We start from the raw sequence: 22,293 nt of genomic DNA on the forward strand, positions 1-22,293 counted from the left end.
TCCTTCGCTTCCACATATACTTGGACGAAAACAGCTGCTATGTTTTGGGAAGGATATCATGTTTTTTTAAATTAAGAAATATTGTAAAAGCGCACCTTGGGACTTAAACCTAAAGAGTTCTAGCAGGCCATAAGAGGAGAACTCAGAACGTTTGTTCGTGAGGTAAATTGTGGAGGGGAGCAGTTGGAAGGCAGGGGGTGGGTGTGTGAATTGGAAGGTATCCTCATTCCAAAGGTCAAAGGACCAGGCAGTGTTGGGAATAGGCTGGGGAGAATATTGTCAGTTTCCGAAGCGTGCTCGGAAGGGAGTGGGAATGAGAAAAGATTCTTCAGATATTTCCTCGTTTATGGATAGAGAATCAAACCCGTCTGGAACTTCATTTTCAGACTGATACCTTGAAGATTGCTGGCCAATAATTCTGGAAGGAACATCTTATCTGCGAGGATTAGGTAGAACACAGGCTTCCTATTACTGGCGGATTCAATGTATTCAGCTGGGCAGGCTTTTCACACACTGGGATAGTGTGTATGTTGAGAGTGTTTCCCACTTTCTCACTAGAACTTACAGAAAGACAATATAGAGGCATTTCATATAAATGTTGGAGGTTCCAAAGTAAAATATGCTAGATTTCTGCCTGGTAGGGCAAAGTGGTACATGGTGGGCCGCGCCGCCGGGGGAGGCATTTTTGGCCGCGGGGGGGCCCCCTCCATGTGCTTTGCAGGGGGGCCCCCTCAAGTTTCGTTACGCCACTGAATATCAGCTCCCCCTGGTTCTAAAATAGGCACCCTGTTGTACTTTTAAATCGTGGCCCTCTTCTCTAAAGGAAGTACCATCAGTGCAAACCCCCTCGGTTTTTCGATTTTCCCCATGACAACCAGAATTAGTAGGCTTTCTTGGTTTGATGGCTTCCTATCTCCTTAGCATCGGTTCAGAGCTCTGTAGCAGCGCACAGGAGTGGTGCCGATGTGTCTTTTTAGGACTTGTAAGCTCAGTTTAAACAAGGCAGTCAAAGGAAGCCATAACCAGTACAGGTTTCTTATTACCTAGTCTTTAACGTGCATCCTTCAGCTCCAGATGATGCCCTGTTGTGTGCAGCATGACGTGCTATCTACAGGTGTCAAACAACCAGGAAACATGTAGGCAGAAGAGCCAGGCTCCTTTAAAACACGCAACCCGCAAAAAGGCGACCAACAGGGCATTTTGGAAACCCTAGGGCTTATTTAGGCTTGCTCCTTATCTTTTTTTATTGTTGAAGCTGTGCTCTTCAAGATTCAGGTAAAAAGTACTAATTGGAATTCGAATTTTTAGATTTTGTTTACCTTTCATGAATACTGGTGATACAACGAATAGTCAATGAGAATGGAATTATGCAATTCGGTTACATTAAGCGCTTTATGTATGAATTTGTCAACAGAAAATGTTTGTAGGTCAAATGGATTAAAAAAAGTGTCAGAGAATATGCCACTGAATTGGACTTTTCTTACTGCATATTTTAAATACATTTCTGAATGATATGGTCTCCCACTAACATAATTCGTTTGGCTGGGACACCAGTAGAGCTCTGCAGTGGTTTGGCGACTCATGATGATGAAACTGTTATTTAACAGGGATCTGCGAAATATTTTCCCGATTTCACAGGTCCAGATAAATACGTTTTTTATATCACTGCAGTTTAGACATTAAAAGCACCCAAACGTGTAAAATACATAAAATACCTCTCCAACTGCACATAGGGAAATTTCAAGTCACAAATGAGTTTTGATACTGTATGAAGGAACAAGGCCAAAGGGTGAGCGTCTTTATAAGGGCATACAGTGGAGAAGCGAGTTGCAGTATTCTTCAGAATTACAGTTGAATTATTTCATCACCCCCTTAAAAGTGGCTTTCTCCACTGCTTCCCTCTCGAATTGTGGTAAAAAAGTAGCACTTAATTCAATGCAACTACCCACTAAAGCATTTAATAATTAGATGTGGTAAACCAAAATGGCCCCCTCAATTGACCAAAATTAGCAAATATGTAACTGTTTCCACTAACCTCCCATACGAACTTAAGGAAATTCTGGAGTCATGAGAGGACATCTACTAGTGACATGGGCTCAACCTCTAATGTGAGTGTTTATGTTACACACGTTAATAAAGAAACAAATCAGTTTAGTGTATGAGAACATCTGAACTGCAAGGTAAAAAAAAAGTTTCAGTATCACTTTGCGTAATCCACGGTTTATAAGAATGCGTGTCTCAAACCACGCCCCTGAACTAGATGGGGCCCCCATGGATCTGTACAAAACCCTAACAGACTTTTGGGCACTCCTGTTATGTAATTGCTTTTAAACGCTTTTACCAAAACAGAATTCCCAGAAACATGGCATAACGCCACCATCGTCCCTATTTTTTTTTTTTTTTTTTTAGATGACCCTCAATCTCCAAGTTGCTATCGGCCAATATCCCTGCTAGATTATGCTGTGAAGAATGTAGGGAGAGTTGTGCTGGAGCTCCTTTTATTATGGATCAGGGAGTTGGACATGCTGTTGAAGTCGCAGTATGGTTTTCGGGAGGGGTTGGGTACGGTGGACCAATGCTTGGATTTGCACTTGGTGATAAGCAAGTATACCATCGGTAAGCAGGGCTCCATCTGCCAGGCCTGCATGGACCTGTCCTGTACCTTTGAAAGTGTGGTCAGGTCTAAATAGCGGCAAACCCTGATTAATTTGGGGGTGTAAGGGGGGCTCGATTTTTTGCCGGCCTTGCACCATGACATTTTGTCATCCGTATGGTTTGGCCCTTCTGGGGAAAAGTGTACGCCAGGACTGCCCTGGCCCCAATTGCATTCCTTTCTTATATAAATGTGATAAGCTCAGCCCTTTCTGCATGAACTGCAGATGTACCTTTAGTAGGCATGGGAAAGGTCCCAGCATTACATTACACAGATGATGCAGTGTTACTCACAAGAACCTTTAACAGCGTAATTATCCTGTTTAGGGAGTTTGTCAGTTTTATGGGGACTGGTTGCCAATCGCTTAAAAAAAAAAAAAAACTTCACTACGGTCTGCGGCCCAAAACACCACAAGATAAGGAGTGTATATATTCAGGTTCACCCACTTTAGGGGTTCGTTTTTATTATAAGTAACAATAATGAAATTGTATATTCAATTACATTATTTACCCCGGTTTTTCATTATAGTAATGTTTCAATTGAGTCTTTCGTCCATTTCTTTCAATTTGCCCATAGTGAAGTCAGCCCCTCCCTCCTAGGAGCCCTCTCTGTACTAGGGACTCCATACACACTAAACCCTCAACAATGTGATTATCGGATCGATTCACATAGGATCCCTTTCATTTATTGGGATTCACGATATCCCACACAGGTTCCTTCTCAAAATGGGAATCGTAATTTGTACGAATTTCCTTTTTTCCCCAACTCGAGCACAGACAGCAATAGTGCGGCGGACGGAGTCTTTTATTTATGTCTGTCATCCTTTTTTTGTAGTAAGCCCCGCCTACTAGGTAGCCATCCAGGTGAGGCAAGATATTTAAATAACCCGCCATCCGGGTGTCGGTTGATCATTACCCGACATCCGGACAGCCGCATCATTCGTTTCACGGAGTGCGCATTCACTGGGCATATCCTGCCGACGTCAGGTGAGAATCGTCTTCTATTCCGCCGCCTGTACTCGAGAGAGCTCTCTTATAGCCTTGCACCAGCCGAGACCTTATTAGATAGTACACGATAACAGCGAAGGGTGCACATACTGACAGTTTATTTGTATTTTGCAGGTCCGACATCCCGCAACGGATCCTGACATTTCAAAATTTCACTCTGTTTGTGTATTTTTTCTAACTGGATCTAACCCGACACCTGTACAGCCGCATCATTCACGTTATAGAGTGCGCAGTTACTGGGCATATCCTGCCATTGTCAGGTGAGAATCTTCCTCCATTCCGCCTTTTCCACTCTAGAGACGTCTCCTGCAGTCTTGCACCAGCCGAGACGATGTTAGCTAGCACACCCTATCAGCGAAGGGTGCACATATTGACAGTTCAATTCTATTTTGCAGGTCCGACATCCCGTTGCCGATCCTGACCAATTTTAACTGGTTCTAACCTAACTCGAACATCACAATTCCACTGTTGAGGTATTGACTATTGACATTTTCTAGAAACATTGTCTTTATAAATAGTTCAATAACAGAGAGATATTGTGCATGCTTTCACATTGTGTATGCTTGCACCTAGGGGACCACTGCTTTTCATTTTTAAAGCCTAATCTTTCACGTGTCTTAGTCCCGTTCGTTAACATTTGTGTTTCATCTTTTTCATAATCCCAATTTTTTGCATTATCAGACGCACTGAATCTTTGCTATTTTACAATTGAACCATGCTTAAACTGCGATATTGTGATAGACATCTAGTAATGTATCTATATCTGCCTTCAGGTTTTTTATCGCTTTGGTCTGAATGTCGTGATTATCGTCTTTGGCAGCACCATATAAGAAATATCCAGGTTCAGAGATATCACTCTGTAGGTATATTGAATTATCTTGTACCCCTTTTTTGTGCTTTATTAATCTTGACACGACCGTAGGATAGAGAATAAAATGGACTTTTCTCCCCCTTTTACAGATTAGTTTTTCAATTCGGGCATTTATATGAACTCCTACCTGACAGCATACCCTATTTAGGATTGCAGTCTACGTATATTCACATCAGGTATTAACATGCAGTGTACATTACCTTCTTTCGGCCCTTGTATTCCCTAAACACGTAGAGAGCCGACTAGCCAGCCCTTTTATTTTGTAGATCGATCTTTGGCAACTGTAATTGTGTGATTAAAATCTAACAAATGCCCTTGGCTGCCTACATCGATGGCATCACTTGTGCTCAATTTATTCACTTTTTTCCTACTATTGGGAATATTGGGATGATATTATCCCTTTTTTCTCTCTATCTAGATTCAATTTGGTCCATATATGTTTTTACGTATGAGCATTGACCGAGCAAATCCCTGGTCCTTATGAAGTAAGTTGATAATGTATCATCAGTATAATTGATTGCATGGTTCTATCAAACATGTGACAGGCAAAAATGTGTTATTAATTTTTTACCCAATAGACAATGCGTATGTTGTACTCTCTCATTATTAGCCGATATGTATCAATCAGTGAACATAAAATAAACAAAGTTTTTCAGATCACCGAAACCCCCCCGCCCCAAGGCAATTGTATTAGCTGTTATGATGTAATGGTCTTTTTAAGTCAATCGAAATATGCAACTGTGGATTTTATTACTGCCACATTTAGGAACGTAAAATGTACCGTTTCTCATGTTATGTTTCTGTATTATTTCAGATTGCTTTGTGGCTCCTGAAGAAGGCGTTAATTCGCCGAAACGCGCGTCGAGTACTGTATTGTTATTTCGGTTGGACACCCTTATGATTGGTGTTCCTTTTATAAATTGATACTGTAATTTGTTTTTAAATGTAATTCCTTGGTTGTGATTTTTTAGCATTGTGTCATTTAGTTATTTTCATTGAATATTGTATGTGTTTATTGTTTACACCAAATATATGTGTGTTTTTATTAAAATTTGATGATTTTAGATCACCCCTACAGCTATTCAATTGTCCTTGACTTGGGTTCCTTACTTGTTTATTTTATTTGAAAGCTTCTGACTGCCTAGGCATTTTTCGCACACACCCTGTGGTTTCCACCATGAACTTCTTGTACATAGGTCTTGGCTGGGGGGGGGCCACGACCTGTAAGCTCAAAGCTCGTCATGGATTGGCAAGTGCGCTAGGTAGATCGTTAGCGTAGCCTCCCGCATCAGAAGCAAATCTGTTGCACCCATGTTGGAGGTTTTTACAAGTAAATTCCTCCCCAATCTTACACATGGGGCTATTCGAATATCAACTCACTCCAGAGTGAACAGAACCGGGTGCTGAGGCGTCTCTTGGGAGTTCCCATGGAATGTTCAACGTTCATTGTACACCAAGAACTTGGGGTTAAGTATGTGGCGGACAGTATTAAACTGGCCCCTCCTGCCTTGTGGTGGAGGTCTGTGGGAATAGGTAGGCTAGTTTCAATAGGGAGGTTATTCTTGATTTCCTCTCGTGAAAGAGGCTTGAAAATTTCCTGGTTTCGCTACATCAAGACAGAACTAACGAATCAGGGGAGGACGGAACTCCTTTCCAGCCCCTCTTTAAAGTCAAAATCCGAACTTGTTTCTGTCAAGAAGTCTTTTAAAACTGTGAGCAAACAGCAAAGGGAGGAAACTGAAATCCTAAGGATCACGGTCAGGAATTATCTTAAGCTCCAAACCTCCACAGTATTAGAGCCATACTTAGTATGGGTTGACAGTACCAGAGATAGAGTGCTTTTAACTAGATTTAGACTTGCCATCTGGTGTTTCCCTGTTGGTCAATTTGGCCCGTGCAAAATGTTAAGCTGCCTATGTGATAAGCCCATGTAAATTTCCCTCCCAGTTGTATATGTTTACACCAAGAGGTTTTTAATACCTAGAATAAGGGAGTGGAATTAGAAGATGTGGTGGTGCCCATGTTTATCTATAACAGCTTAACTGTCCCACTCTGTGTTAGCATTTGCTCTTTTGCCATAAGAAAAATTATGCTATTTTAAATATAAGCACCTTAACAGCATAGGGCTATTTCGCCAAATGGCCACCCTAGGTTAGATCTTCAGGTGGGCTTGTCAAAGCCAAATCACTATTTCAGCTACTTAAAGCCATACGAGTACATGCAAAATACTTTAAAATTCCGGAACACAAATAAAGTGGAAGCGTGACATTAAAATACGTAAAACAGTTCATAAAAAGCATTACAAGATCAAGCAAACGTAGACATTTTAGCTGTGTAATATAGTAAATGAGACATAAAACAAGTTTAAAAAGCAAACGGTCATTTCAGGAAAGGCCTTCATGCACTCAGCCACATAGTATCCAAAAACCTGGCAACAGAACAAGCATATAAAGGCCAGCAATCATATATACCCTTGGCCCTCATTACGAGTAGCCCAGTCAATTGTGAAGCGTGGTAACCGTACATATCGCAATTATGAGTTTGTGATAAATATCATGACTTGCTGATGTTTATTGTGGAAAAATGCCTAATATTGACCAGAACATGAGAATTTTGGAGTAGTTTGCACCCAAGTCAGGATGTTATTCATCAAAAACTTATAATTGGAACCAATAAATTGTAACAGTCAGATTATAGGAGGTGCATTAAATATTGAATTGTAATTGCACTTTTATAACGTTTACTACCCCTGACGAGGTGTCAAAGTGCTTTTTCAGCAAGTAGCACGCTACTCTGGAACCCATAAAGGATTATTGGTGAATTGGTAAAGTGAAATATGAAAGCAATTTGAGTGGTGGATAGGTTTATTTTATTATTTATAATGTTTTATATAGCACGAACTTGGCCCACGAGGTATCAGAGCGCTTTACATTAGGAATGTTGCGTTAAAGTTACATCAGAAACAAGAGCATAGTATGGTACAGTACACAAAAACAAAGTTTCAGGAATTCAAAGGGGGGGGGGAGGAGGAGTAATAGCAGGGAGACGAGGAACTGTGCCCAATGTCCGGCTGGATAGGTGACTGTCAAGGGTGAAACCAGGGCCAATCTCCTCATTAGCTGTCTAGCAGCTCCACCGGTCATCAGCCATAATGCTCAGGTCTCAGCATTCAGGAAACCAGTTTTAGTTTATTGAATTGCGAAGATTATATAGCGCTGTCTAGACCCGGAGGTATCAGAGCGCTTAACCAGAGGATCATAGCATTAAACGGTACATCAAAAGGATTATATAGTGCTAGCTATAACAAAGAGACATTGTTTATCAGTTATTTGTATTCAGAAGGGGAGGGATAGAGGGAAAAGGTTTGAATTTATATAACACTTGCTACTCCTGATGGGATGTTGAAGCGCTTTTTCGGCGAGTAGCACTCCGGAACCCATAAAGGATTCGTGGCGAATTGGTATAGTAAAATATTAAATTAATTTGAGAGGTGGACATGTTAGTCTGTGATTTGTATTATAATAAAGATATTGGAGGGATGGAAGAGGGAAGGATTTCAACGTTTGTGTTTTGGAGGTCATAGCAGTAAGAGAAGGCTTGGGTTAAGTAAAAGGGATGTGGCGGGGGGGGGAGTGTCATAGGAAAGGGTTTATAAAGGCTTCTTTTGGGGGATTGGAATAGTAAAAGAGGTACGAGATGATGCAGGTAGAGTAGGGAAGAGTTTAGAAAGGGTTATTTTGGGATTATAGTAGTGGTATGTAGGAAGAGAAATAGGGCAGTGCATTGGAAAGAGTAGTAGAAAGGTTTGTGATGAGTCAGAGTTGAGGTAGAGGATATATTGAGAGAGGTATAGGGTAGTGCATTGGATATGCTGAATTTGAAGAAAAGTCATAAATATATAGATGCATAAAGTTAGGACGTATATGTAGATTCAAGATGCATTAAATAAACTCCAGCTTTCAAGTGTTGTACTTTAACTCTTTGCATGCTCGTGATGGCCGGCAGCCGTCACGTCGTGTCATGGTGGGCGTGTGCGGAGGAAAGACCCCAGCCGTCCGAATCCTGCCCACTAATTAGAATCCCCGCACAGCACGAAAATTCTCGCCGCACGCAAGGGATTAAAATTAATTTTATTGGTTTATAATTCAATAGTGAAGCAATTGTAGATAAACACTACATTATATTAGAGTTAGCTCCTTAATCTGTTTCGTGGTCAGACCAAAAATGGTGTAAACAAATACTTTGTTTTAGATAGGTTTATCACCGAAGGAGATATGCATACACATGTTCTGTATGTGAACGAAGGTTAGAGGAGATTATTGGGTCACTAATTTATGGGGTGGCAGGTTACTGAGAAAGGGTAAATTGCAAACAGGTTAGCAAAGAGAAGCGGAAGCCAACTCGGAATCACAGTGTCCAAGACAGTGACAAACTGTTAGTGACAGTCCTAACAAAAATGATGAGCAAATAAGTCACTTCTGCAAGACATATTTTCCCTCTATAGAAAAGTGATGTCATCAATCAGTTTATTAACAGAAAACACCATATGTCCATACATTCAACTCAAGTAACTACTGCACTATTCCTTGGATTCCTCTAACTTTGAAAGAAACCTAGAGCAGTGCACTTTCAAAGAAAAACACATTAATTTATCTGCAGGGCAGGTGGAACACAAAGCTGTCGGGGAAGTCTGAAGGATATCTTAGATGCAGCACATGGAGGGTGCTTTTTGTACTGTAGGTCAAGTTCAAGGCAGTGGACTATGGAACTCTGTTCGACTTGCTTTTCACAGCAAGAGTGGCAATTGGTGTTCTTGAATGATTTACAGCCTCGCAGTTAGTACTCTTCTCATTCAGCATGGTACGTCTGAATCAGCAGGAACCAGGCTACAATGTGGAGTTACACTGGTATCACCACTGTTTGTTATTTATTATTGGTTATTCCTTCATCTACTCCAGAATTAGATCAGTGCTAAACTGAAATTAAACATATCAACAAGCTAATCTCAAGTTAGAGGAAAGTTGGGGCACTTATACTATGTACTAACAATTAGACAAAAATGTAAACTCCATTTCCTGCTGCTACACCCTTCTACGCAAGAACTACCCTTCGCTTTAATCTACAATCCAGGTCTTTTATTGGGCACCACTATGGTTTTTCACCTAAAAACACAATTATGAAGTATTGGCAAGGGTCAGTTGTTACCACTAACTTAGCAGCTGTCAATAATAGAAGCACTAGTAAATTGAGACCAAATAATTACAGACTACCAATTATCACCAATCTTTGCTCAAGCTCCTAAAGGCAACTATCCTTATGTTGCCCAAGGAATAGCACTTTACATACTTTGCTTCACCACAAGCTTGACTCAATCCCCAATGCCACCACAAAGGTCTGATCTTCAACTTGCTTTCTTTGGCCTGCCTGGTTCTTTCAAGTAGCGACATTTGTGAAATGTTTTGGCACTCCGTCAAATCATACCAGTGTCCTATATAAAATAGAAATATTATTAATTTGAGAGAAGTGAAGAAATGTGGTGGATTCCGAGACAGTTGGCAGTGCGGGACATGTATGCATACTTCGCTCAGTGAGGAGTGAGCTAATGCAGTATCCAAACAGGGTAGGAAGAGAAGCTGCTAACATGGGGCACAACTAGACCCGTGAAACTTTGGGCAGATAAACACAGTAGACCTATGTGAATAGGTGAGAGTGGAATATAAGAATCAGCAAGAGGATGAATAAGGGATATACAGACTTGACCTTAACAAGAGGCATGTATTAAGAAAAAACAGAACTCCAGAGGGCTTGGTTATACTGAAGGCCCTCAAAGCAACTCACGGGCAGCACATCATATCAGCCAAAAGCAAAGTACAAAACCATCACCACCAATTAAGACACCAACATCTGCAAAATGCTTTAAGACAATTTGCCACTCCATTAGTCCGCCTGCCAGGCTAGTCTATTCCTCACTCTATAGAAAGTCCAATGCCATCAACCTCTTCTACATTAAAAAAAATACAGACGATCCAACAGCACATTGATGATACCAAGTCGGCTTCATCTATCACCTTCACTCCTCCCAGTAGGATCAGCAATAGCCAGCTCACACATCTGGCTGGCACATTAGTACCTCAAAGCCATTTCCTAGGAAGATTGTCTTACAATTGTCTTTCATCAAAATACTGAGGAAGCTCTTACCTTTATTTACCATTGTTAACGCCTCCCTCACTCAAGGCATCTTTTCAGAACCTTTCAAGAATTGCCAGATCATTCCACTCCTAAGAACCCTACACCAGACTGATGACTTCATGAACTAAAAGTCTATCACTCACCTACCGTTCAAAAGCAAGATCACTGAAAAAGCAGTCTATAGTAAACGCCAATATCACAGCAACGCTAATCATCTCCGGCATGGACGGCCAGTCTGTCTTCAGATCATGCCGCAGCACATGGACCGCTCCGTTACATATTGTAAACGATGCACTTTTGACCACGGATGAAGTCGACCCCCATCTTCTCTTATTTCTGTAAGTTGCCTTCAACAGTCTAGCATCCCTACCACGAGTCACAAATGAGATTCAATGAAGAGAGAGGGGTCCCAGTAACAGTAGAAAATGTAAACACAACCATGTAAAAATAATCAAAGAAACATAACTTGAATCCACACTGTTTTACTTCACAATGGGAATACGCATTTAAATATGCAATTAGTATATACAATAACAAATCGGTAATTTACATGGTGCCCCAAGAGCGGGAGGGGAGGGAAGTGGTGGTGGTTGTGGGGAAATCGTGAAGGAAGAAGTGAGATTTCAAAATGGACAGTAAAATCAACAATTGTCAATCATTTAGTAATGTTACAGACACTGTACATTGAAATGAGACAAAAAGTTCATGGGTTATTCGAAAGGAGCCATCCTCCAAAAAGTTCAATTAATGAAAGTAGTAGGGAGTGGAGTTGGCGGTGGAAGGTAGACGTATGTCGACGTTTCGACCCAGTTCGAGGGTGCAGACATCAATGTTTGTCTTGCCGGAGGGTCTTCATCAGGACAGGAGGGGCACACACCCGTGTGAGCAACAATAGATGTCAGGGCGTTAGTGGTAGGGGTCCAGGTGAACCGTGGACCAATAAGGTAAAATCAGATTGCCGTGATGCGAGAGCGTCCGGCTGGGGAACAGTCCGTGACGGATTTGGGATATATCCACAGTAATTGAATCCGAAAGAAGCCGTGCGGGTGCGTACGGCTTAGAGACGAGTCCGTCGGGAGTTGACAGCCGGCCGCGTTCTCATACGGATTCACTCCGCGAACGATCCCAGCCCGAGCACGGCCCTGCCTGATCCCGACGGACTCGTCTCTAAGCCGTACGCACCCGCACGGCTTCTTTCGGATTCAATTACTGTGGATATATCCCAAATCCGTCACGGACTGTTCCCCAGCCGGACGCTCTCGCATCACGGCAATCTGATTTTACCTTATTGGTCCACGGTTCACCTGGACCCCTACCACTAACGCCCTGACATCTATTGTTGCTCACACGGGTGTGTGCCCCTCCTGTCCTGATGAAGACCCTCCGGCAAGACAAACATTGATGTCTGCACCCTCGAACTGGGTCGAAACGTCGACATACGTCTACCTTCCACCGCCAACTCCACTCCCTACTACTTTCATTAATTGAACTTTTTGGAGGATGGCTCCTTTCGAATAACCCATGAACTTTTTGTCTCATTTCAATGTACAGTGTCTGTAACATTACTAAATGATTGACAATTGTTGATTTTACTGTCCATTTTGAAATCTCACTTCTTCCTTCACGATTTCCCCACAACCACCACCACTTCCCTCCCCTCCCGCTCTTGGGGCACCATGTAAATTACCGATTTGTTATTGTATATACTAATTGCATATTTAAATGCGTATTCCCATTGTGAAGTAAAACAGTGTGGATTCAAGTTATGTTTCTTTGATTATTTTTACATGGTTGTGTTTACATTTTCTACTGTTACTGGGACCCCTCTCTCTTCATTGCATAGCCAACCCAGGTCCCCGTAACGATAACTGGGTCTACCCCCCTACTTATAATCTACAAATGAGATTCGTCATCAATGTCTTTTACTGGTTCTCCTCCAACTGACACCAGTTTCTTCATAAAGGCAGCTCCAGGTCCCAATAGACCCCTATCAGAAGTAGAGTCCCACAGAGCTCCATATTGTCTCCTACCACCTTGAACCTCTACATGAAGCCTCTTTGTTCTCTTCTCACAGATAACACCAATCTGCTGATGAAACAACTATACTTAAGTCTCCTCTGCTTTGGAGATCCAATGCATCAAACACTGCTTGCACATCACCCAGACCTGCCTAACTGAAGCTCAACCCAACCAAGACAGAACGCCTGCTATTAGCCTAGAACAACAGTCAAGATACAGTGCAAACCTTTCTCAATGATATGACACTCAACTGCTTCAAACCCAAACTCTCACTGAAACCCAAATCACTGCTTCAAATCCAAACTCACTCAAACCCAAATCACTGATTCACCCTGAACACCAACCTCTCCACCAAGGAACATGTAACCAAAAAACACAAGGAAAGCCTGGTACCAGCTCTCCCTTCTAATGGAATATCAAACTGTAGCCTCCAGAAAGCAACTTCAGAACCACTGTTCAAGCCCTTGAAGTCTATTATCTGGATTTAAGTAATTACGTAATCCATGGCCTCACAGACTCCATACTGGCATCCTGTAGGTGAATCCTACATGCAGCACATCTTATCCCCAATCTGATGGAACTCCTTTGGCTCACATTACAAGCAATACACCATATTCAAGACCAGCTGAATCTTTGCAAATCTATCACAACCAGCACTCCTGCTGATCCTGAAGGAAAGCTCACCCAGTATGTTGGTTCTCAGCAGACCTGCATTTTTTTAGAGTAGGAATTTAAGAGCTAAATATGTTCACTTTCAGAGTTCTGATGTGTGCAGAACACCTCCCAGGAGCTGTAGATCAATAGGCAGTGATCATATATAACCAACTACATGAACCCTCATAAACAACCCTGTATTTGATTAGAGAAACCACTTTGGAGAGAAAGTGCTGCTCTGATACTTTAAACCACTGGTCTGCATTCGTGTATTTTGAAGTTCTTGTATTTATTTTGATTTGTATCTTTTCCCAACATCAAATACTGTGACACTTCATGTGACGTGCCAGTTCTGCCCGACTTAATCGTTTTGAAAACTTTCCCACTAACTCACATTAACAATGAGGCAGCATAAAACACACTAAGAGGTCCGAGGGCAGAACTCTAGTTTGTTTGGCGTGCACTTGCTTTCACTTTAGCTGCATCCACGATGACGAAAACATTTGCAAAGTGCATAAAGAGAAACCTGTTGCAGAAGGGCAGCGCATGAACCCTGCTTAAAGGGGGAAACATCATTTACTACGAAGGCATCCCCACGCATAACGTTTACCACGGTACACTTACCACGCAAACGTTTTTTCAACGTGGGTGCCTTCCACGACCGTCTATACCACGAAAGTACGTTCAGCGTGGGTTGGGGGGAGACGTGGTATTCCGTCCAGTCGTGCTGGGGGAGGGTTCTCCCCCCAAAAAATAACAACAATTAAGGAGCGAGTTAGATTTAAAAAAAAAACGCTCTGTGGTATTAATGAAGTAAAAGGAAAGAGCCTCCCCCAAAGACGTGCAGTGTACGTCAAAAAAGAAGTCCTTTATTTATTTTGGAAGACGTGTTTTGACGCTTGTTTCCATGGTAGATGGAAGTAAGGGCTGCTGGAGAAAGACGTGCAGGTAAGACGTGGTACAATCCTTCGTTGTAAATTCCAGCGTGGTAAAGCCACTTGCGATGTAAAATTCGCGTGGTTATGCCATGCGTGGAACTTGAAATCGTTGAAAAATCATATATTCGCTTAAAGGGTGAGGGTGATGAAAACATGCTTGTAGTGCAAGAATTCACGTACAGTGGAGGAGCGGAGGGCTGGCCCCACTGAAGCGGTAGAAAGATATGTGGGTCACAGATGGGAGGGAGGTCCATGGAAGGATGAGGGAGAGACATACTACTAGGCATGGTGCAAACTACGGAAGAAAGGATTGAGTAACCCTTTGCGGGGAAAGGGCATGCTGAAGCAAGAAAGTGCAGAGGATTACACAAGAACTACATTCAGTGCGACGGCTGGGGCCCCATGGTGACAGAGAGCGAGGATCTTCAGAGTCACTAGTCGGGCACATTAACAGAGGCGGGGGAAGGGGGAGCAAATGGCGGGAAGTCGGCCTGAGCTCTGACAGGAATGTCACCCGCCAACGAGCCTTCCAGTCACGAGCAGGAGCGCGCCCTGCCCCCGACCTGAGGAGACCCGCCTGCCATGGGCCTGAGGAGACCATGGGCCCGAGGAGCGCCCCTGGCCTCCGGACTGAGGTGCGCGCCCGGCCTGAGGAGCGCCTGGTGCCCCCCGGACTGAGGTACGCCTCCTGTCCCCGGCCTGAGGAGCACTTCCCGGCCCTCGCTGCTCTTCCTGTCCGCTCCCCCCACCCCGGCAGTTAGTTCATGCCCCGCTCGGGCGCCCCCCACACCCGTCTGTGCCTCGAGTCACCTCAGACTCCGCTGAGGAGAGGCGCTCCCTCCCCGGCACCTGTCACTTTCCTCCCTTTCCCGGATCCCTGCCGCCCCGCAGCCTCCCCTCTCCCGCCGGAGCCCGCGCACCTTGTGGCAGTAGGGGCAGCTGGTCTTGCTGAACACCACGACCCGCTGGGCCTCGATCATGCCCCGCACGCGGCTCCTCAGGTCCACGGGCGGCATGGCGGCGACGGCTACCACCGGCTCTGCCTCTACCCGGAACTCGAGAACGCGGCGGCTGAAGGAACAGGCGGAGTGAGCCAGCGTTGCGGCGGCCGCTTCCTTTTCCAGTGCGCCCGCCCGCTCTGCGCGACGGCTCCTCCTTCAGTTCCAGGCCGCGGCCCTCCTCCTGAGCCCAGGCCCGGCCCTGCGCGGCGGCGGCTCCTCCTTCCAGGCCGCGGCCCTCCTCCTCCTCCTCCTCCTCAGCCCAGGCCCTGAGCGGCGGCGACTCCTCCTCCGCCTAGGCCCGGCCCTGCGCGGCGGCGGCTCCTCCTTCCAGGCCGCGGCCCTCCTCCTCCTCAGCCCAAGCCCTGCCCCGTGCCCTGCGGCCCGCTCGCCTCGTGCTGCGCCCGGCTTCCCTCGCCCTTCAGCAACTGTAATCAACTTTACAAACAATGTACTGATGGTTAAATAGTGTTAGTTTTTTTTGATCATTTAATTCTCCCAAGCGCTGCGAGTCGATTTATAAACATCAGAGCGCTAGACGGGAAAACAGACTTTACTGGTATGTAGATGTGCATCAACGGCCAAGGTTTCAGATTGCTCATGTGTGTCGTTTTCATAATTTCAGTGTAATTTTGAGTGGGAATTCAACGACTTTGAGTGACACTCTCGCGAGTGAAATCAAGTAATGAAAACGAGAAAAACATGTAAATATAAGAAATGATACCCATTTGAGTAAAAAAGTAATTCTAAGAAGATCTTAAAACAACTGCAAAGCACACGAAATAGAAGGGCAGTGTGGGACCCAACTGTACCGAACAGGCTGTTAAGAATGTTGGGTTGTACGGTGGGCGGTAGGGGTTCTTTCACCGTAATTGCAGGACCAGTGTGCGAGGGTAGTAAAGTGGATAAATGATCACACTCACACGCTGGTTGCTGTCTTGGTCTCTGACCCGGATCTTAAGGCGCAGACCACTTTTATTCTCTCTCCCCTTCCGGTGAGGCCTATACCACTATACCACTACTGCGGCACACACAGGGTTACAGTGTGGGACCCCCCCTCCGTGAAACACCAACATGGGGTGGCCCACACAACCTAACATTCCTCCTTTGTCATGAATATGCAAAAGAAAAACAGCAACATCAAAAACGACTGACTGGGCAGAGAAAAGAAAAAGAGAGAGAGAGAGAGAAAATAACACTTAGTCCATGACAAAACCTCTCAGTCGAGACGACACCGAAGGATTGGCCCGGAGATGATATCTGCGTCCTCCTCGACGTTCATCCCCATCTAGGCAGACTTCAGCTCTGGGTGTCCCCGGAGAGATGTCACAGGGCGCACTGGGTAGAGATCCCTCTAGGCCATCTTGCGGCCGGTCGTTCTCGGTGTTGGATTTGCAGGTAGACTCGCCACCATCGGCATCTGGCGTCACCACACTCGGAGGCACAGGACTTTGATACTTGTTGAAGTGCAAAATGTTTCTTGTGATTGTCTCACTGCCTTTCTTTGCGGTGACCCCTGGCCCTTTTACTGTCTGGACGACCCAGGGGTCGAGTTCGAATGGAAGTGAGAACTTTCCTTGTGGATGTCGATTTTTCACCAACACCATGTCACCTGCTACCAACGATCGACTCTTGGCATGTCGCCGTTTGGACATGTGATCATTCTTGGCACGCCGCTTCCGCAGTCGTTCAGCAACTTGATCACGTAAGTCAGAGGATGGTGTCACATGAGGGAAAACATCTTCCAGTACCCATTGGTTGCACAGCGACCCAGGGCTGAGCATGGTCGTAGAGTGAGGCATTAGTTTGTACTCTTTCAGAAAAATGTACAAGGCACATTCCATGTTTTGTTCTCGGGCGACAGCTATTCTCAGGATTTTTTTTAGAGTGCGCATAAAACGTTCTGCTTCCCCATTGGCCTGGGGCCACCGGGGTGTGATCTTCTGGTGTCGAACATCTCAGGACTGCAGGTATTCGGTGAATTCGTGGCTAGAGAATGGTGGTCCATTGTCTGTGCGCAGCTCCCTGATGAGCCCTTGAGTGGCCATTATCTTTTCGATCCGAGGTATGGTGTTGCTTGCCGTGGTTGATTCTAGTGCCTCCACTTCGGGATATTTGGAAAAATCATCAATGACGACAAGCATGTGTCTGCCATCAGGTAGGCTGCCAAAATCAGCACTCGCCCTGTGCCAGGGGTGAGGAGGTATGTCTTCTGTCACATTTGGTGCAGGCGGTTCAGCTGGACCAACAGCTTGACAGACGGAGCATGAGCGGGCAGTCCGCTATAAGATATTGTCCAAATCAGGAAACCATACCTTGCTGCGCAGACGTGATTTGGTTTTCACTACTCCTTGGTGAGCGACGTGAGCTAAATCCACCACTCACTGTTGCAGTGACCTGGGGATGACTAGGCGAATACCTCTCAACAAACAGCCTTCCGGAGACACAGCCAACTCCGAGCGGACGTTGTGCAGAGCCTTGAGCACCGTTTGTGCCTCTTCAGTTCTGCATGCCAGGTTCTCAAGAATGAGATGCCACCTTCCCGATGCTACAGCCGAAACTGCCACCTCCTAGCACTCGTCCAGCTTGGTTGCTTCTACGATGTCGCTTAACAGTATGGGAAGGGGCCGAGAGCGTTCAACCACTAGTCTGACATACTCCTCGGTCTCATGCGCTTCACTTTCTTCCTCTTGGACAACGCTCTGATGCCGGGGCAGGCGAGACAAACAGCAGACACGGGCGCCGCGGGTCCTTGTAGAGATGGACACCCTCGTCGCCAGTTGTTGTGTTGTACGGTGAGCGGTAGGGGTTCTTTCACCGTAATTGCAGGGCCAGTGTGTGAGGGCAGTAAAGTGGATAAATGATCGCACTCATACGCTGGTTGCTGTCTTGGTCTCTGACCCGGATCTTCTGGCGCAGACCACTTTTAATCTCTCTCCCCTTCCGGTGATGCCCATACCACTACTGCGGCACACACAGGCTTACAGTGTGGGACCCCCCCTCTGTGAAACACCAACATGGGGTGGCCCACACAACATAACAAAGAAGATCTTAAAACTGCTGCAAAGCACCAGAAATGGAAGAGCACTGTTGGTCCCAACTGTACCTCACAGGATGTTAAGAAGATCTTAAAACTGCTGCAAAGCACACGAAATAGAAGGGCACTGTGGCACCCAACTGTACCAAACAGGATGTTAAGAAGATCTTAAAACTGCTGCAAGCACCAGATATAGAAGGGCACTGTGGGCCCCAACTGAGGAAGAATAAAATGAAACAACGGAGTTAACTTTCACGAGCACGGTTATGGCAGAGACCTTGAAAAGCCAGCACAAGCTCCTGGAAAGCTGGGGCATAAAGATAAAACCAAAGCGCCCACAAAAATATCCTCTTATACTAAAAACACTGCCGGCATACCCCCCGACGGGAAACATGGCTCAATCTGCTGGAGAGTTCATGCGTGCAGGCGCTTTCCACTCATGCGTCAAAAATGGTGCCCATCCATCAGGGGTCTAAAGGGGGCATAAACACTGGTCAATCCATCAGAACCCCTATAAAGATAACTATGAATCCAATCCAGGGCACACGCACATGCACCACACTGGGATCCATGTACAAAGATTGGTCCTGGTTGCCGCTTGCTTTAAATTCCAAGACCTAATGGTCTCTGTCTTAATGCCTGGGACCACCTCCACCGATGCTCGATAAACATGCACCTAAAGCCCTCAGAGAAGGTACGTCCTCCAGTGAGCCTGAAAATCATGTCATGGTATGCTGCTGGGCTCCGGAGGTTGTTACTTAAACAAACTGCGGTGTCATTCATGGAGGAGGCAGATATCATCTGCACACAAGAAACCTGGCAAATGTATCCTCTCTCCTTGAGAGGATATGCTGAGTTTGGAAAACCCGCGAAAAAGCGCAACATTTTTGGCAGACCCGCTGGTGGGATATGTATTTACATTAAACACTCACTCAATTTGCAATTCGCAGAAATATCCAACTTGCCAGATACTCTTCAGGCAGGCATCCTGAAAGGCTGCCGCCTGACTAACAGCAATTTTTAATTTTTTTTTTAAAAACAATTTTTATTGCAGAGTTCAGTATAAGTAATACAACATATTCGCAGTTATTTCGTTGCGGGACCGTAGGCCCTTAAGTTCCAGCCGGTTAGCATTCACACAGCCTTATAACCCACATCCCGGAGGCCGGGCGGCGTTCCACTCTTCGACAGCCTCCTGTAGATTCAACTGGTTAGTGCAGTTAACCCAGGCGGTCTACCGCTTTCTGCTTTTAACATTTCTCTTCCCCCCCCCCCAACACCCATTAAACGCATATCGTGTCCGCTATCGTAACTGAGATGTGTCACTCCTTCTCCACTCCCCGCTCCCTCCCCCCTGGTGTCTGTACCTGTGTCTGGTGTCGGAATGTCTAACTGTGCTTGGAGTTTCAGGAGGCTTGAGTCGGTTATTGTGTTCGTGTGCCTGGTGTAGGTGCTTGGCTTGGAGCTGCCTCCCCTAGGGTCCTTGGATCTACGTCCTCCCCCTCCTCTTCGCTCTCCACTGCACTATCCCTGAGAGCTTGAACCAGGACTTCCCACGCCAGTGCTGCTTCCTGAGCTTTCTCATCCGATCCACGTCGGGCCAGCTGGTACCTAATCGTGCTCTCCGCCGCAGCCCATTTCAGGAACTCATTCAGCCATCTCTGGTGTGTTGGTGCCGCCCTTGATTTCCATCCCCTGGTTAACTCCCTCTTTGCAATAATCAAGCCCATGTCTATGAATTTGCTCGATAATTTGTTTTTGCGTGTGTGCGGAAACCAGTGCAATAGAGCAACCGCGCCGTCATAGTGCAGTTCTCTGTCTGTCGCCTCGTTCAGGGTGTCTCCCACCCCTCTCCAGTAGTCATGTAAATGTGGACAGTCCCTCAGCATATGTAACAAGTCTGCATTTAGTTGTGCGCATCTGGGGCATGCTGCGTCTTCTGCGCCAAAATACGTTGCTATTTTGTTCGGGGTGAGGTAGGCCCTATGAAGAATGTAAAGGTGTATCAATTGGAAGCGGGCGTTTCTGGTGCTTTTCCTGACTCTCTGAACTAGTTGGGACCACGTTGTATTTGGGATTTCCTTCTGTATGTCAGACTCCCATTGAGTTTTGAGGCGCGTAAGAGGCTGCAGATTGTCGGTATGCATTCTGGAGTAAAGGCATGTAACTGCCTTGAACGTCCCTGCTGCCATCATCGTGTATTGGCAGGCTAACGTTGTCTTGGGTTCCATCAGTCCTTCCCCCCAGTGCGCTTGTATAGCCCTCACCACGGCTGCATGGAGTAGATAGTCGCCTTTTGGGAGGTCGTATCGCTCTTGTAAGGTCTGGTAGGGTGTTAGTATTCCGTCGTCATAGAGGCCTCCCACCATCTGTAGTCCAGCCTCCTCCCAAAGTCGCAGTCTCGACCAGTCTCCGCCATGTGGCAGCGCAGTTATCATGCCTATCGGGATTTCGGGTGCATATGGGTGGTCAGGGCCTGCACGCTTTTGCATGCGGTTCCAACATAGTCTCAGCGTCCGTTCCTCGTGGGACAGTCCCCTAAGTACCAGCTTTTGTTGTAAGGTTATATAAGCTAGCACGTGGCGGGGGGTGCCAGTGTCCCTCTCCTGCTCCGGGCCCCGGTATACCCTCGCTACCTCTTGCGTGAAGAACTGTAGTTGTGCTGCCAGGTAATACAGCTCGAAGTCAGGGACTGCAGTCCCCCCTCGTTCTTCGGGCGGGTCAGAGTCGCCAACGCTATTCTCCGCCTGCTTGTTCCCCACAGGAAGGACACCATCAGGGACTTTAGGCGTTTAAAAATCGCTCCCGGTATCCATATGGGAAGGGTCCGAAAGTAGTACAACAATCGTGGCAGGGCTATCATTTTGAGCAATGATACCCGGCCGGTCACGGATAAAGGGAGGGTGGCCCAGAAGGACAAGGTACCTTGCAGCGCTCTGATACAGCGGTCTATATTGCCGTCCAGTAAATCTGCGGGCTCGTGGTAGATATATACCCCAAGGTAGTGCAGGCAGTCAGGCTCCCAGCGTAGTCCGGGACAGGCCAGGGAACACTTTTCACCCTTTCGGATGGGGAAGAGGCAAGTTTTCGCCCAATTCACTTTTAAACCAGAGATGTCTCTGAAGAGCGCCAGTAGTTCCTCCGCACCCTCCACAGCCTCCTCGGCGTTTTCCAAGAACAACAGGAGGTCGTCTGCGTACAACGATATATAATGGTGGGTCCCTCCAACCTCTAATCCGCGGTAATACTCACCACTTCTAGCCATCGCCGCTAAAGGCTCCACCGCAAGAGCAAACAATAGGGGAGAGAGTGCACATCCTTGTCTGGTTCCCCTGTGTACCTCATACCGATCTGATATCAAAGCTCCCACCCTCACTCTAGCACCCGCCGACGCATAGAGCACCTTAGTCCATTGTATGTAATCCTCGCCCAGGCCAAAACTTTGCATCACCTTGTATAAGTAACTCCACTCCAGGCTATCGAAGGCCTTTTCTATATCGATCGCCAACACCATGGGGGCTCTCGCGTTTGGTGGAGGATTCGCTATTAGCCGAAGCAGCCTGCGGATGTTGTGCGACGTGTTTCTGGTCGGAATGAATCCCGACTGGTCCCTATGGATCAGGTCTCGCATATGGGCCACCAGCCTAGTGGCTAGGATTGTGCTTAAGATTTTATAATCTGTTGTCAACATTGACAACGGTCGGTACGAAGCTGGGTTTGTGTTCTCCCTACGTGGTTTTAATAGGGGAATCATAATCGCCTCGCGCATCGAGTGGGGTAACTCACCCTTCTGTTTGGCTTCACTATATATTATTTGAAGTCTGGGGGCCAGTAGATCTATGTATTTCCCATAGAACTCGATGGGCAGTCCGTCCATTCCTGGTGTTTTATTGCGCGCCATTCCCTTTATGGCCCCCCTAATTTCTG

General features: G+C 45.9%; 1 protein-coding gene across 1 annotated transcript in view; it reads right to left on the reverse strand.

The window, feature by feature from the left end:
• Positions 1-15,616, reverse strand: part of TXNRD3 (thioredoxin reductase 3) — a 106,277-nt gene extending 90,661 nt beyond the window's left edge. The window contains exon 1 of the mRNA XM_078661727.1: positions 15,252-15,616. Within this exon, the coding sequence (XP_078517853.1) occupies positions 15,252-15,347 (96 nt within the window). The 5' untranslated portion in view covers positions 15,348-15,616. The remainder of the gene's footprint in view (positions 1-15,251) is intronic.
• Between the last annotated feature and the right edge of the window lie 6,677 nt (positions 15,617-22,293).

The sequence above is a fragment of the Lissotriton helveticus genome, chromosome 9, assembly GCF_964261635.1.
Source record: "Lissotriton helveticus chromosome 9, aLisHel1.1, whole genome shotgun sequence".
Lineage (NCBI taxonomy): Eukaryota > Metazoa > Chordata > Amphibia > Caudata > Salamandridae > Lissotriton > Lissotriton helveticus.